General features: G+C 42.9%; 1 protein-coding gene across 5 annotated transcripts in view; it reads left to right on the top strand.

The window, feature by feature from the left end:
- Window positions 1-16,589, top strand: part of ZPLD1 (zona pellucida like domain containing 1) — a 161,656-nt gene that overhangs the window by 50,823 nt on the left and 94,244 nt on the right. Inside the window, exon 1 of one of the 5 annotated variants that reach the window (XM_048966098.1) lies at window positions 5,742-5,844. The exons of 3 other annotated variants lie outside the window; for them this stretch is intronic. Coding sequence is in view for 1 of the 2 variants with exons in the window: in XM_048966067.1 (XP_048822024.1) it covers window positions 5,820-5,844 (25 nt within the window). In the remaining variant the exon portion in view is untranslated. Of the gene's footprint in view, window positions 1-5,741; window positions 5,845-16,589 lie in introns of those variants that run through there. One more of the 5 variants, XM_048966067.1, reaches the window with a different exon arrangement.

Consider the following 16,589-nt stretch of genomic DNA (forward strand, 5'->3'; position numbering starts at 1 on the left):
AGTCACCTTGTGCATCTGTATTTCCTGGTCCCTTCAGAATTTTTTGCAACATGGTCCCTCTGCAGAGCATTTTGAAAGGATTTGGGTGTGCAATTACCATCTAGTCTCTTTAAAAAATAAGCAATTATGCTGGCATGGAAAAGATGTTAGTGAGATACTCACATACTACACTTTGCCCTCTTGTAATGATATTTCCTTGTTTGTGCATATTCGGTTGACTGTCTAGTATCAGTGGCTGTGCCTCACAGCATGCCTATGAGCAGCTCCCGTTCACACTGGTGGCATTCAATCAGGAAGCAGAAGTGGCAGCAGGCAATTCAGATAATCAGGTCACAACGTGAATTGTTTGTATGCCATTCAAAAAATGTATGTGCAAACCAGAGGCCAAAATGTTTTTCACCTGGTTTAATGTTAGTTTGTGTTTATGAGTAGTGGTTACAGAGCAAAAGACTTCTTAGTCAGACCAGATCGATAAAAAAGGAGTAATGTGTGAACTTTTATATCTCAAATAATAAAAACAAGGGTTACAGAGCATTTTAAAATATCTTCTTCCCTAGCAAGTCTCAGTCTGTGACAGTGACAGTGCAGACAGCAGACATAAGAAGGTGATTTGTGAAAGGGCCAGAACATTTAGAAAAATGCAAAAAAGCACTGTGAAAAATACCCTCTGTCCTCATCTGAGCAGGCAGATGATGAAACAGGAGGTGGAGAATTAGAGCAAGGATGACCACTGAAACTGGACCCAGTTTTGTTTGGCTTCAAAAGAAAGTACTGTATATCAGTGTGCAAGATGCTCTTTTGACATTTGTATTTTTGCTTTCACAAAGTTTAGGAAAGCTTTTGTGTTTGAAAAAAGTGGTAAGTGATCAGTGTACTCTTCCAACTTCAGGAAGAATCATAGAATTATAGAATGGCTTAGGTTGGAACAGAACATAAAGCCAACCCAGTTCCAGCCCTTGATGGATTGCCACTCACCAGTGCAGGCTACCCAGGGCCATTCAACCTGGCCTTGAGCACCTCCAGATATGGGGCATCAAAGCTTCTCTGGGCAGCCTGGGCCAGTGCCTCTCCACTCTCTGAGTAAAGACTTTCTTCCTAATATCTAACCTAAATCTGCCCCATCATCGCTGCCTCCTTCTCCTGATAAAGCACAGCTGGCCCACTTGGCACCCATTGTCCCACTTCTAAAGAAGCAGCAAAGTTTCCTAGAGACTTATTAACAAATAGACATAAGAGTGTAGTAAGAGGAAAGAGAATCCAGAAACGCTTAGCCTCATATGTCATTCAAGAGAATGCTTTTTTCTCTAAAATCAGACTGCTCCTTGGTCTTTGCAGGAGGTGAGTCAGCCACCTCAAGCTTTATCCTGTTTTTCTGGGATCAACAATTTCAGGTCCACAGACTTCAACAGAAGCAGAATCCAGCTTTAAGGAAGTAGGTAACAGGTTTCTTGATAATACACATTTATAACCCAAATAACACAAGCCTTCTAGTCCATGATTAACTACTATTCAAGTCTTCTCCCATCTCTGGGGCTTTGAAGTAGTGGTTGGAGTTATCAGTGTGGCTTGGGGAAGTCTGCTAGCAGCAATTAATCACGGACACGTGCTCTCCTCCACACACACACTTACTGAACTGACAGGTGTTAGCATCATGATGATAAATACTGAAACAATCAGCTATGATGAAGTAGTTTTTATATATTTCTTAAGAAATAAACAGGGCTTCCAGGCACTGAGTGTCATATCAGATGTAGAAAACAAAGGTACTCGTGACTAAAGCTCATGTCCACTAACTGGAAAGCACTAATAGCCAGCCACACCTGAAAACTGGGTTGGATAATAACACACATAAATAATTACCCACAGATTCTCATACACTTCTGGCAAGTATCAAAGGTCTTGTGATTTTTACTATTTTTGTTAACACCGCCAAGTATAATACAATTAAGAAAATCTGGACTCTCATTAAAAAGAAATTAAGCTTCTGGTGCTTAGAAGTGCTTCAAAGCAGTTATCTCTTAAGAGTCAAAACCAAAGTCATGTGAAGCCTGACCATGTAAAAACACATATGTTCAAGTCAATCTCAAATATGCATATGTTCTAATCAGTTTTAAGGTTTTAGAAGATGAATTGTGAATTTGCATGTGTGTTGGTGTTGAACTACTGGATTATTGCAGCGTCCTGAGATATACACTCATCGCTGACAAAGCCCAGAACTAACACAGACATAAGTGAGAAAGTGTATACAACCTGCCAAAAAGCAAAGCCAGATATCTTTATAAGAATAGCGCATTTGCAGGAAAACTGCACTAAAAACTATAATACTGAGAGGCCAGCTGTGCTCCCACACTAATGCTGGGAAATCCTAGGCATGGGTAGAAGGATGTAAGAAAATAATAACCAAGCCCACAGTGCACTGGTTGTTTAGGAGTTGTGAGTCAGCATGAAAAGTAATATAATGAGTACAAGCACAGAAGCACAAGCGTGGCACAAGACTGCTAAATCCACTCAAATCTCAGTTTTGGTGCTACTAAGGGCTTGTGCTTGCCCCAGATAATATGAAACTCTACTACCAACTGTGGAATGAGTTATAGTTCTCCAGCATTTTTCAGTACTTCTTCTTACATAAGGTCCACTCACTTCTCTAAAACCAGCTGGCAGGACAGACCTCTGCCTGCTATACCGTTCCCCTCCCAGCAGCATCTGTCACTCATGGTGTGGAAGCCAAAGGCTCACTGGCTGGTATCTCCATGCTGTGCCCCAGGCAGAACAGCCCTTGGTCCCAGCACCCAGCCCCAGGCAAATCTCCCCTTGTACATGGCGACATGAAAACCTGCAGAAAGACTAGAAATGGGAAGCACACAAAAGTTTACAAAAAGCCAAGGACTCTTTGATTTCGCTTCCAGCATGAATTTCTTCAGTTCCTCTCAAACACTGCTGCAGTCATTAGAAACACAGCAGCAACTCCTTTTTGGGTCTTGTTTGCATTCCCAGACACAAACTGGAGAAGGAGAGTGCTGGCCCTCTGATGTTTATTTGTCCAAACTGTTTATTTTTTACCATAAACTTTCAAGGAAAACCAATCAGCCAACACACCGCACGGTTTTTCTCCTGATGTTTTTCCAGTCTTTTGTGAAAAGCTATAACAAGGGGAGCTCTTCCCTGGGATTCTGCTTTCCTACAGCTGCCCTGTGCTCTAAAATTTCCTTGAAGTATTTCAGTATTCCCAACTGTACACTCCTTTGCTTCACAACACTGATCATTTACCAGTGAATCATGATTACAGCAAACAACTTGCTGAACTACAAGTTTAGTTATTTGGGGAGAAGGGAATTACTCTTCTTTAAAGGTAATCGTTCAGGCCCCCAAGCATTTCCAAGTTCTACCTTTTGGGTCTGCACAGAGAGCTACGGTTATCAGCAGTTTCAGGTTATCTGGATCAGTGGAAGTGGAATAACCAAGACAAAGCAGAAAAACAGATAATGCCACCTCTAAACACAGTATGTTTTTTGCAATAGCAAAAAAAAAAAAAAAATAGGTGTTGGAAATGCAAACCATGAACAGCTGCCAGGGGAATCTCAGGCATGAACAAGCACCAGCAATGGCACTGCAGCTGCGTGTTCAGGAGTCAGGAAACTCATGGCAGATGCAGAAACCTCCCTCATTTTGGGAAATCAAGTGCAACATGCCCCATTCTTACTCCAGGAGGGAGCCAGTTCACCTAGAACAAGGACAGAAAGTGCGGTGAGGCACTGGCACAGGCTGCCCAGAGATGCTGTGGATGCCCCATCACTGGACGCATTCAAAGCCAGGTTGGAGGGGGCTCTGGGCAGTCTGATCTAGTGTTGGCAACTCTGCTTTCATGGCACGGGGGTTGGAATTTGATGACCTATAAGGTGCCTTCCAACCTAAGCCATTGAAGGTCAACAGCACTGTACACAGCAAGACTGGTGGGCCCTGCCACCATCTTATCCTTTACTTGTAGCACTGTCCATATGTTCTAGATGGTGCTTTGCCAGTGTCCCAGGGCAAAGAAGCAGCTCAGCAGGAGCAAGGCTAATGCCTTAATCCCAGCTGTGACTGGAGGACGCAGCAGAAAAAAATACAGCAGGATCGCCACTCCCACATCCCTGTTTATTTTCAACACCAGTGACACAATGGTCAAAGTTTGTTTTCATTTAATTTCTCCACAGCGCTGACAGCTCCTACTGCAGGGTGAAGTAAAAGGGTGTTTCCAAGCTTCTGGCTCAGTCTCCTCCAGGCCAGTGCCACATGCTGACTACCATGTCCTCTGCCAAGCACAGCCAGGAAGCAGGGTTCAGCTCAGTCGGCAGCTGTGGGGCACCAGTGCTACCCGCTGAATTCTTGCTTGGCTCCAATTCTCAGCCCGATGTAGGGAAAAGGGGTGCCTTGTACATCCGAGGGCCAACAGCGTGCACAATGCTTAGCCCCCAGCAATGCTTTTCCCACACACAGAGCAGAGATGGGATTCAGCTGAAACCTCACAGGGTCTGGGACTAACCCCTGCCAGAGTTTGCTGGCTCTAAGAAGGCACCAGCTGTGTTTTATCCAACAACAGCTGCAAACAGACTTCAGCAGTGAGCGTCAGACTTAATTACCAGCTGGCAAATCCCACATATGCAGTCCCATGCTAGGAGAAAGATGTGTGGGACAATTATGTTGTCAGTGTGTCTTAGTAATAAAGGCAACAACACCCAGGGAAAGGAATTATGCTAGTAAGCTAGTGCTTCTGAAAAAAAATGTTGGCAGTCTGACCCTGTGAGAAGGGTTTCAATACATGAATGTTTTTCGAGACATAAATGAAGAAAACATGTTAGTGGTCTCATTGCCACAGAGACAATAAACTCTGAACGCTCCCAGATTTTAAGGAAGCTGGAACATGGCTTGAGATTTTGTGACTCAGACTCTTTATTCCACCCTCAAACCCAAAATGAATAAACAGCACTTGCAGTTGCTATGCAAGATGGTGCATTTCCCTCACACGGCACAGATAAAATCCACATGCTCAGAGGTTGGGAAATTCATGGTTAAGGGCAGTGTCATTGCAGTACTGGTCATAACTTCACAGCATTTCGGTAAATTCAAAGAAACAATTTTCCAAGCCAAACATTGCATTCATGATTCCAATGTATAGGTTAATAAATAGCTTCTGACATTTTATTATGTTCTAAATTGGTTAGAGCAGACAGTTGCTGCATACCAACAACAACATATTTATAAACACTTGCATCAAGTTACCAAAATGACTTCACTGTAGTCTGGATTGTTTTTTTAAAGGGGATTAAGTAGATAGAAATAGATCACTTTCCATTGCTGGTGGCAATGAGAAGCACTGCAAACAAATAAACAAAGTGTCTACTCTGACAAACTAACAAAACTGAGAAAAATCTTAATCCAACGAGTTCAAACCTTTTAAATTTCTGAATGTATCTACACTAAAATCATGATTGAATTTTTGGTTGGGTTTGTTTTGTTTTAAACCGTCCTGTCACTTAGACAATTTTGGAGCCATTGTTTATCTCCTGGTAGAGTCAAATCAGCTGTGAATCTTCCAGTGCTTGAAGGGAGCTCATAAGCAGGAGCAAGACCAACTTTTTACACAGTCTGATAGTGACAGGATAAGAGGGAATGGCTTTAAACTAAAAATGGAAAGTCATCTCTGAATGAGACTCACCTGGGCTTTTAAGCTCTTCCCATGTAAAGGCCTGGAAAGGAGGTGCCTTATTTTCACTCTTTTGTATTGAGGAGCAGAAGAGAGCCAGGATGGTGTGATGTCTCCTTGGCTGTAGAAGCAGGAAATGACAAAAACAATGACACCAAAAGGTACAGTTTTTCCTAGTTTCTCCAAGCATTTTCCAGAAAACAAATGCCTTCTTTTGTGCTGTTTTTTTGTTTTTTTTTTTTTTGATTTGTTTTGTTTTTTTTTAAATGCATGTGATAATTCAGTGAGGTTATGTTTAATTTTTCTATGTCTTTGGAGATTGTTTGTGCTAACTTAACTACAGTTTCTTTAATGCCCTTGTTTTCTCTAAGACATCCATGAAGTAGTAAGTGAATTTATATCAGTGTAGCCTCTAGAGAAATACTTGCTAATTAATTTGAGGTGCATCTACTGTTTGCCTATTCCTGCTAAACTGGCAGTAGCTACAAACAGAGATAACTGCTATTGCTAGGTAATTAAAATTTTATTTTCTGACAAGAATTCCTGTTTTGAGATGCGTTTTTGAGCCTGGGAAATTTTTTCTCTGTGGAAAAGAGGATGCTTTTAAAACCAACTTAATTGATATGATCCTCAGGAACGGTTAAGCCCAGAGAAGTGGTGGATGCCCCATCCCTGGAGACATCCAAGGTCAGGCTAGACGGGCTCTAAGCAACCTGATCTAGCTGTAGGTGTTCCTGTTCATTGCAGGGAGTTGGACCAGATCACCTTTAAATATCCCTTTCAACTCAAACAATTCTGTTCTGTGAAGATTGTGCATCTCTGTAGCTGTGTCTCAAGGCAGTGAGTTGCGCTGATCATCCTGCGTGAATGGGACTGATTCCCCCAAATTCTTCTGACTTGCATGTTTGCTATGCCCACTGACCTCCAAGTGTTTCTCTCAGGTCTTGGAATTGATTATCTGTATGAGGTAAACCTGTTTGCTGAATGTCACTGGGCTTACAGCTATGAGGAAACTCTGTGCCTTTTTGAGCAGAAGATGATTGATTTGGCTTCCATTTACCCTTTCACCCAGTATGTGCAGCCTTGGTATTAGGATTTGTGACTGTTTAAGAAAGTAACTTTCGGTGCCTGATTGTACTGAGGTTCCTGCTCCTTCCCTTTCCAGTGTAAGCTCTTCTGCTGCTGTTTTTTTGCCTGAGGCTTTGTACATTATCCTATGAATATGATCTCAGTCTAAAATCCAAACCAAGGCATAAACACAACAGAAAGCAGCAGAACTGTTTGTTTTGCTTGCGTTGTCTGTTTCTGGAGAAATTACCACTGTGTTTAGCACTTTGTTTAAATTGCTGAGGTGTTACCATGTCTTTGAAGGGTTACTCTGCACTTGCTTGTGGCATGCTTCTGCTAATCACCTCTGTTTATTGCTGACACATACTTGGCTTGTTTCACCTGTCTGTGATCTGGAGATGGGGGCAGGAGGAGGAAGCATGCTGATTTCCCAACCTAGGACCAGAGGTAGCAGTGCAGAGAGCCCTTGCTGTGTGTGGCAGTGACATACATAGGTGGGCTAACGAGTTGAGGGGAGGAGGGCTAACAACTGCACTACTGTTAAAGCCTTTCTTGGCAGTAACAAGGCACCAAAAACAAGGTCTGGATATGTATGTACACTGCTGTCCGGCAGTCCAGGATGCTTTGGTCTGAGACGCACTGATGCCCCGTGCCAGTGCTGGAAATGATGTTCGTCCCATGGTGGGCTCCTGATGCCAGCATGAGCAAGTTGTTTTTGCTCTTCTGGAGACTTCTCAATTTCTGTCCTCCTCCTCCTTCTGCCTTCATAGAATCCAGGGTGGAAGCTGTTTGCACCGTTCCCGACCGATACTCATGAAACAGCCATCCTGGTGCAGGCAGAAGCCCTTGAGGAGCTGGGGCAAGCCTGAGGCATTGAAATGAGAACGTGTGTTGTTGCAACACCTCTTACACTGCTGTGGTTTCTGTTCTCGCACTCCTCCCATCCTCTCTGACTAACGCTGTAGGAACGTGACAAGCCAAACTCTGTGGGTTATTGTTTAAATTTCTTCCCTTGACTCTTTGAAAATAAGAAGCTAAAAAGAGGCACACAACATTCTGGCCTCCAAAATAAGGTAGTACTGTGCTGCTGGAGGATTTTTAAAAATGAGTCATGGTCTGGGTCTTGTTAGAGGGAACTCCTTACCAGAGAGTGAATGCTCAGCTCCTTTGACTTTGTGTCCCCATACAATATATTCAGGAGAACAGCAAAAACAGTTTGCCTCCAAAAGCTTCACCTGTGAATTTAAGATGTCCTGTTCAAGAGGACAGGAAAATAAAAATGAAAACAAAACAACTGTGTCATTCATGATGCTAAAAACAAAAATACAAATAACATAGTAGTGGAAGCTTTCTTGAGGGAGATGGTGGGAAGAATTGCCATTCACATGCTGTGCTCATCTTGGTGGTAATAGCTTTTCAAAATTACTCTAGTGCTAGCCTGATTTGTTACTAAGCTCTCAGTGACAACGCGAAATACTACTGTAGGATTTCGTCCTGCCCCACCAGTGGCTGATCAGAGATGAAGTCAAGTGAATGCTGGGATTTCAAGCTCCAAAATGCGTTTTTATGCTTCAGTAATCCCTTCCACTTTAAATATTTGTCTTCTGTAGCCTTGCTGTAATCTTTTCTTGCCTCATTCAACATAATCATTGAAGTAATGATGCTAAATTAGTTGTGATTCCGTAACTTGCAGCAGATTTTGTTCCCAAATGTGGTGCTGTGTCAGCACTGCAGAAAAGCTGTTTGCACACTGCAGGGTTGGAATTTCTTCACTGACTTTTTCTTCCTTCCTTTCTTTTTTTTTTTTTTTTTTAATTAATAGCACAAGTTGGGATACTTTCTAAAACTAGTGAAAGTAATCATGATTGTAAGGTTTCCAGCTCAAGAGGGTAAAGGACAAAAACCTGCCGCTGAGTGGAGTTGTTAATTAACAGCTACTTATTGAGCTATTCCCATTTTATGACATAATCTATCGTGACTTTCAGTAAATCATCCTTGCTGATTATACACGTGCCCACTGTGTAACCATGCAGTATTCACAGGCAAAAAAACACAAGAACTCAGCAACTACAAATTAATAGGGCTCACAATCTGGATCAGATCAGAAAATATTTTTGGCAAGAATGAACGCATGACATTTTATTAAACAAAAGAGGGTCTGAGTGTCATGCTGGAGATGGATGGCTGAAGGGCATCTCAGTGATTGGGTCAGAAATCAGGTGCATGCCTGGGGATGTTTCTTGCCTCTCCCTGTGAAGCAGTATTGTCTGTAACTGAGCTGCAGATTGGGGTGAGGGCTGTAGAGCTGTTACTTTGCTGGATCAACTAGGAACCACTGTGCTGGGCAGGGTGGGAGCCCTTCTGTGAAAACCCAGGAGTCTTACAGTTGTGGCCACTTGTCTATTTTTATTTTGAAATAGTGCCATCCAGTTTGAATAAGAGACTAAACCTGAGAGTGATTTGGAGAGCATCTGCTTCCTTACCAGTTTTCAGACCTTAATCTATATTCACCCTTCATAAGTTAGGCATTACAGGTGCTTGTGTTCCCTTTTGCAGGAGGGGGAACAAGGGAGAAATACAAGTACAGAAGGTGAGCATGGAGTCAGGAAGGTGAAGACCAAATTGTTGGAACAAGTCTGGTAGCTCAAACTTTTTTTGTGCAAGAGTGAGCCCACAGTGCATGGATTTTGACTTAGCCATATTTTAATAATAAATACAACTTCAGTATGAGAGGCTGAAACATCATTAGAAATTGCTGCTAATTAGATAGTGGCTGCTTTATGAGAGTTCTGATCTCAGGTAGGATCCTCCAGGAGGCAGATCTCTCTATGGCCCTGATCACCCCCGTTTCTTCCATCCTCATGGTGATTTGCCATCATTAATAACCTCATCATCTGCCCGTGAGGCATTGTCTTCACTTTAAGGATTAGGAGCTGAAATGCAGCACAGATTAAATGACTTGCCCAAGGTCACGGAGTAAACTGGTGCCTGAGCCAAGAACCTCAAAACGAGTATTTCTGAGTTGTGACTGACATCGTAATACCAGCTTTGGTTTGGTCAAGGTTGGGTTCCTTGAGCAGAAGAAAAGAGTTAAATGGGGGGAGGATAGGGGAGTTTGTGTTGATATTCTTTGAAAAATAGCACTGATTCTGATTGACTGTGATTCAAGTGTTTCTTTCACCCTCTGACCCTTCATATCTCAGCTGTCAATGAAGGTAAAGAGCCTTTTTCAGTGTGTTTTGCCAAGTTCCCCATGTACAGGCCTTCAGGTTCACAAACCCTTCACATTTGCTGCGTCCCGGGGTTTTCCTGTCTTTTACTTCCTTTTGGAGGTGCTTTTCCTTTTCATGTTGCTGAAGTGCAGATGTCAGAAGGAATGGCAGTAGCAGCCTGCTGGGATGTGAGTAGCAAGGAGTTAAGTAATGCTCTGCCAACACAGCTTCCCGTAACTGCTGCCTGCCCTGCCAGGAACAGCCTGTTGGATGGCGAGTCCTGAGAGCATATCAGCCCAAGCTGGCCATCTATTGACTTGTGTGGGGCTGTCGGAGAAAGCTTCTTTGCATGCGTTTTTCAAGGGAACTTATTAATTACGTATAATAATATCTAATTATCTAAGTAATATGTGGCTGGGAGCTATGGGTGCCTGGTGAAGCGTGTGTGAGAGGTTGAAGGTGCTGCTGTGTGTGGGGTGCAGTCAGGAGGGGACCCCACAGGGTGAGCTCTGCAGGGGGCTGTGAGGCTGCCCGCCCCAGAGCATAGTGCTGGATGACCCTGTCAGACTGCTTTGCCCCTTGTATATCCCTTGGTAAAGGGCATGATTTTCCCCCCCACACTGCTTTTCCACCTCCACTTTATTTATTCGGAATCCAGCAGAGGTGGGCAATAAGGGGTACATGTGTAGAGCTGAGTTCTACTGCCCATGTGAACCATCTGCTGGTTGAAGCTTCAGAGTAATCTGAGCAGGCTGAGCACACTTTCTGATGTCCCCAGGATTAGAAGCTTCCTCTGATATTCAGTAATAGTTTAAAAAGAAGAGTGAATGTAACTCTAAATATGTGTGTTCTTAGGAACAAGTTCAACTCCTTTTCCTTCCCTTCTTGCCTTGTAGCATTGTTTAAAATTTCCCAGACAAATGGTCTCCTAAATGAGATGCATCCCTATGTTCATCAACAGCAGCATTTTTACATCCCCATGTACTCTGATATAGTCACCTCAATACCCATAGGCAGTGTGGTCTAACAGCCATGAAGGATAGGTTCCCCTAAGTTATTGAAACAGGGTATTTTTTCATTCAGGGTGAAAAAAAATTGTTTCATTAAACCCTGCTCCCAGCCAATCTCTTTAGCTGGTCAAGGCAGCAAATCCTAAGACCTTATTTTTCCTCTGCTTATTCTCCTTCAGTTTGTGAATTTGTCTGTGTCTCCTCCTTGTCACAATGTCAAGGAAGCCTGGTACTCTGAAGGTGACTGACCAAAGCTTGTTGGATGTACTGATATTTAAATATGTTTTGAAGTCTTCTACCAGAAAAGAACATGACTCAAGAATGTCTTATTTGTCCAGGGATGCTTTTCTTTATCTTGTGTTTCTGCTCTGTTTTAGTTGATCTTCAAAAGGAGCTGAAGGTCTGTAGTTAGCAGAAATTAGATGATAAAACATCAGCATAGGCAGGCTGAAAGAGGATGTGAGAGGTGAGTGGGTCATCCTGAATCGGAGCGTGCAGAAGGTCTGCCTGACCTGTGCCAGTGTCTTCCATGGCCAGGCAATAAAGCCATAATTCTTATCAGCCCTCCAGATAGGGAAGAAGTATTTAAGCTCCTTTCTAAAGAAAAGACAGAAGCTGTCTTTTCTCTGCTTGCGGTATGGAATTCGGGCGCTCTCCTTCCATTTTTCATTAAACACACTATGATGTATTCATGTTGTTTAACTCTTCTCTGATGTAAGATGCTGTGTAGATATAGTCCTCTGATGGCTTTTTTCCTTGAATTGGTATGGGAATTGAAGCACTAATGTGTTTTTTTTTTTCTCAAAAGTATATATTTTTAATTCACACACACTGTTTAATTAATACTTTAAGTATCATTTGAAAGACATCCGTATACAGAAGTGTAACTATGGAAGAACTTTGCAGCAAAGTAAAAGCTTGTTCATGGACTGATCTGTTGTGATTTGTAGCATTTTAATCTATGGCAGCGATGCAGTGATTGCTCTGTTTTTTTCCATGACTGGGGTTCTTTATGAGGCTTTGCCATGTTGTATTTGTGCATGTGCTTTGTGTGCTGTAACTTGGCTTTAGGAAACTGGTGTTCTCAGTTCTTTGGGTATACAATATGACCACTTACACAGAGCTGATGTGAGGAGTAAATGATTGCTTACAAAGTACTTCTGCTGTGCTAAGCAGTGGAACCTTTCCACAAAACTGAGAATATGGTTAAGGGGAAGAAGGGACAGATGTGGAAGGGCTTGGCTCAGGCAGGTTCTTGGAACTCCGCCTTTTGCTTGTATGGACATAAACTACTGTGCCCCTGAAGATGACAAGGATTTAATCCAGGCCCTTGGAATCTTAGCTAGTCTTGCTTTTGGCATGTGAATAAAGGAGCCTTGTGGAGATCATCTCTAAAGTGATACCACGATTTTAAACATCTGTTTCCCTGTTGGGACTGCATGCATAGGCATCTTGACTGTTCCTCCTTGGTGTTAGGGAGTAGAAAAGTTTACCAGAATTCAGCCTTACACAGATACTTAACATGGTTGCTCTGTAGCACTTGGAGTATCACAAGCCTTCGTCTTTTGCTGACTGCTATCAAACAGCTTGTACCAATGAAAAACAAGAATGGATTGCTTTTCTTGAACTGCTTTTTTTTTTTTTTTTTTTTTTTTTAAATTCAATCCATTTAAAAAAAAGCAAAAACAAAAACTAAACATCTTTGGTAATGAAAGCCTGGTAATTTCTCAGAGCAGCTAATAGGAAGGGGGCAAAATATTTGACATACATGAGAAATTAATTATACTTGTGCTTCAAAAACCATACAAATCTGTAGTTCTAAAGCTGCAGAAAGAGCTCCACTCACTGGTGGGATGTGTTTCTGAGCTTGCCAGCAAGGTGATCGGTCCTGAACTAAAAAGATCTTATACAGAGCCGCAGTTCCAGATAATAACCTAACTGCCCCATTGAGAAATCCAGTGTTCAGTGTAGGGCCGCTTGTTTCCTTACCAAGCCAGCTCAAAATTATTTCATATTTCTTAGCTTTATGCATGGAAGTTACCATACGCACTGTGTTAGAGGAAGTGTACTTTTATGCAAGTGGAATAGGTCTAGAATCTATTCAGAAGTTTGTCTGGGTCCTTAAGCACGGGTGGCTGTTGCACAAGATTGCATGGGAAGTATGTGGCTTGGTTCCCACTATGATATAAAGAGGAGAAAAAATCCAATTTTGACCAATATATTTTTCCCTTTTCCTGACGCAGACAGCACTTCTGCTTCCTGCTACGCTCTGCTTAGAGCAGGCCTCTCTACAAATACCGTGGCAGTGTGCCATGCAGCTGCCTGCTCACAGCTGCTTGGTGTGGGGATCTCTCCTGTGGTGCTGGAGCTACTGGTATTGTGATTTTATTGTTCCAGTTAGCACCTATTAACACTTACAAAGCGATTGTAGTGATGGCTTGGAGGCTCTTGTGACAGCAAAATGTAGATTTATTGTGGCTGCATCCTTCAGAGCAAGATCACAGTTTGCAAATTGCTGTGTGTCCTACATTCAATGCAGGACCAGGCCTGCAGAGTTAGAGGCATGATGGGGCCAGGCATGTGGAGATGTCTTGTCTGGCTTTGCATGAGTCAGTGCTGGCAGCAGTGGTACTGCCATGGCATCAGTGTGGCAATGCCAGGGTGTAGGTCTGCACATGCGAAATTGGATGGCTTTCAAATCCCAGTGAGGCATGATCTGTATATATCCTTGAGGCTGTCTTGGCTTAATGGTCTCTGTGTTGCTTGTAAGTAGTGACAAGACTGTTTCTGGAAACAAAAAATGCTTTGTGCCCACGCAAAATGATTCCAGCTTGATGTGTTTACCGCTGGTATATTGCCTGGGCTTTCTCAACTGACACTGACTATGGAAAATGCCCTTAGTTGTCTCCATCATTCTGGCTTTACAGCTGCCTGGCTAGTGGGGAGGGGGGTGAGAGGGAATGTATGAGCACATGGTGAACATACAAAGGCTGCTCTGAAAGTAATGCTTCCTATTTCATTATGCTGGCCCATGCCATTAGAGGTGGCTGTTGGTGGTGTGTCGATAGAGGTTGAACCTTCCCAACAGTATTCTCTGTCTGTGTGACAGCAGGGGGCAGTCTGAAAAAATGGTGTCTGACATGGGAGTGCACATGAAGCAAAAGTGTCATTGAGTTCCTCCATGTGGAATAAGTGGCACTCACTGATACTCATCAATGCTTGCTGAATTTTGCAATGAGTGAATGTGAGCCGTGTGTTTCAGCAGTGGCGACAGTGGGTCAACTCTGCTGGTGCAGATTTCTACAAGCACAGCATGCAGGCTCTTGTTCATCTCTGGTGAAAATCCATAGTTGATGGTATTACCTATGTTGAGAAATAGTGTTTTGTAGCTGAGGAATTTGTAATATTAAGTAGTGCTATTTTGATCTTTGTATCAATTGTAGTCTCCTTGGAAATAAATAGGAGACACAACTTTTGATACAACGTATACACATGATGTGGCGGTGGTATGAGCCTGGGATACTTTGTTCCTTTTTGGAGCATCTGGAGTAGTAGTTCTGGCTGTATGGCTGCAGTAATTGACACTGCCACACAAATATGTTTAACGTAGACTGTACCTTTGCAGCTGAGCCTGATATGCCCAAGTCGCACTTCTGGAGAATATGCCCTATGAGAAGAGACTGAATGAACTGGGGCTGTTTAGTCTAGAGAAAAGGAGGCTGAGGGGAGACCTCATTGCTCTCTTCAAATACCTGAAAGGTGCTTACAGTGAGAGCAGGGCTGGTCTCTTCTCACTGGTGACAGGACGAGGGGAAATGGCGCCAGGCTAAGTTTAGATTGGATATCAGGAAAATCTTTACAGAAAGGGTTGTTAAGCACTGGAATAGGCTCCCCAGGGGGGTGGTTGAGTCACCATCCCTGTGTGTGTTTAAAATTATTTGGATGTGGTGCTCAGGGACATTTAGCAGAGGGTTCTTAGAGTTAGGGTAGTATGGCTAGGTTGTGGTTGGACTTGATGATCTTGAAGGTCTTTTGCAACCTGAGCAATTCTGTGATTCTATGGTTCTATGTCATGAATTTAAATTTGTTGGGTTTACTGCCAGTCCTAAGAACTGATTCCTGGCAGAGTAATCAATACTGTCTTTAATTGACTCGAATGGTGTCAGTGTATTAATCTCAGAACAGATGTTAGTGCACACCATACAAAAAATTCTTTCACCTTTGAAGGTGATGAAGGACTTAAGAATACAAATCAGTGTGTGCTTACTCAACAATGATTATTTGAATGCAGTCCTGGAGTGAGAAAGCCCACTCCTCTGTGGCACATGATCTTGTCAGGACAGGTAGCTCTAGTCTGAGCAGGAGTGCGCTGTGTGCGCAGCTGTGTTACCTGGCTTGTGGTGGGAGCGCAACCTGTGCTGCTGCGTTGTGACCTGGATGCATCTGGAAGAGATGAGTCTCTTGTAAGCCTTGAGACTTGTATAACTTGTATCTGTTTAAAAATTCTCAGTCCATGTGTTGTGTGTGGGTTGGCTATTGGAAGTTCAGCTGAAGGTCAGGACTGGCAACTCTTCTTTCCATGCAAGTATCTCTTAATGTCAGAGTAAGCACATGTGAGGAGTTGTACTGGCTTTTTGGGCCCTGTGCTCTCTCAGGAGCGGCCATAAGCAGGTACCCTGTTGAGGGGAAGAATGAGGTGAGTGTGTGTGATGCTGTTCCCAGTATCCTTGTAAAGAGTCGTCTGTAATAACCTGATGTACTGAAAGTCACCCAGGAATTTCTGTTGTGTATATATTAAGGGTTTTTATGATCTTATGCTCATGTGGTTTTACTTTCCTCTCTAGATGTACAGGAAACTCCCCATGAGTCAAGTTTTAAAAGAGCACATAACTTCTGTGAGCAATATTGTTTCCAACTTCCCTTCTCTAAAGCCTTTGTGAGCCTCAACCCCAGCTCCCGGCTCTCACACAAGGTGGTTGCCATCCTCATGGCAGCTCAGTCCAGACTGCAGTTGCTTTGCAGATGGTGGTGCTGCTGCTGCTTGGCACTATGGACCTCTCTGTGCTAAGTGATGTGCAAACAAATTGTGGTCCCAGTTCCTGGTAGCCTGTGAGCTAAGTGAATACTGATCTGAACTCATACAGAAATCTAGACAGACATATCCACATAGTTCTGGTCCTATTCATAGAGGTTTGTCAAGTCCCCCGTGAAAGAAAAGTAGTTTCTGCAGGCTCTGCAAATCAGCTTTGGCTGATGATATTTTATCATTTATCTTTGACAGGAAACTGAAATGGTCCTATGATATGGTGAGGGAACACTACTCTCTTCCAGTGCCAGCGTTATCACATTTTACAAGCAATAGCCATCTGCCACATACCTGTATGCAAACATGTGCATTTCACAAATGCTTGTGTGTAATAGATGATACCAACTTATCACAGCCTTAAAACATGTAGCTATCTGGACCAGAGTAATTGTTAGAAAAACAAACCAGTTCAATTTCAGTGCTGTTGAGAGCCATAGTGTAGTCAAGATCTAAATGCTTGAAATAATTTACTAAGTGGCATAGATGAGAAATGTGTTGTAAAGTTTTTTTTAGCCTACTTTTGAAGTAAG

This window comes from Lagopus muta, chromosome 1 (genome assembly GCF_023343835.1).
Source record: "Lagopus muta isolate bLagMut1 chromosome 1, bLagMut1 primary, whole genome shotgun sequence".
Taxonomy (NCBI): Eukaryota; Metazoa; Chordata; class Aves; order Galliformes; family Phasianidae; genus Lagopus; species Lagopus muta.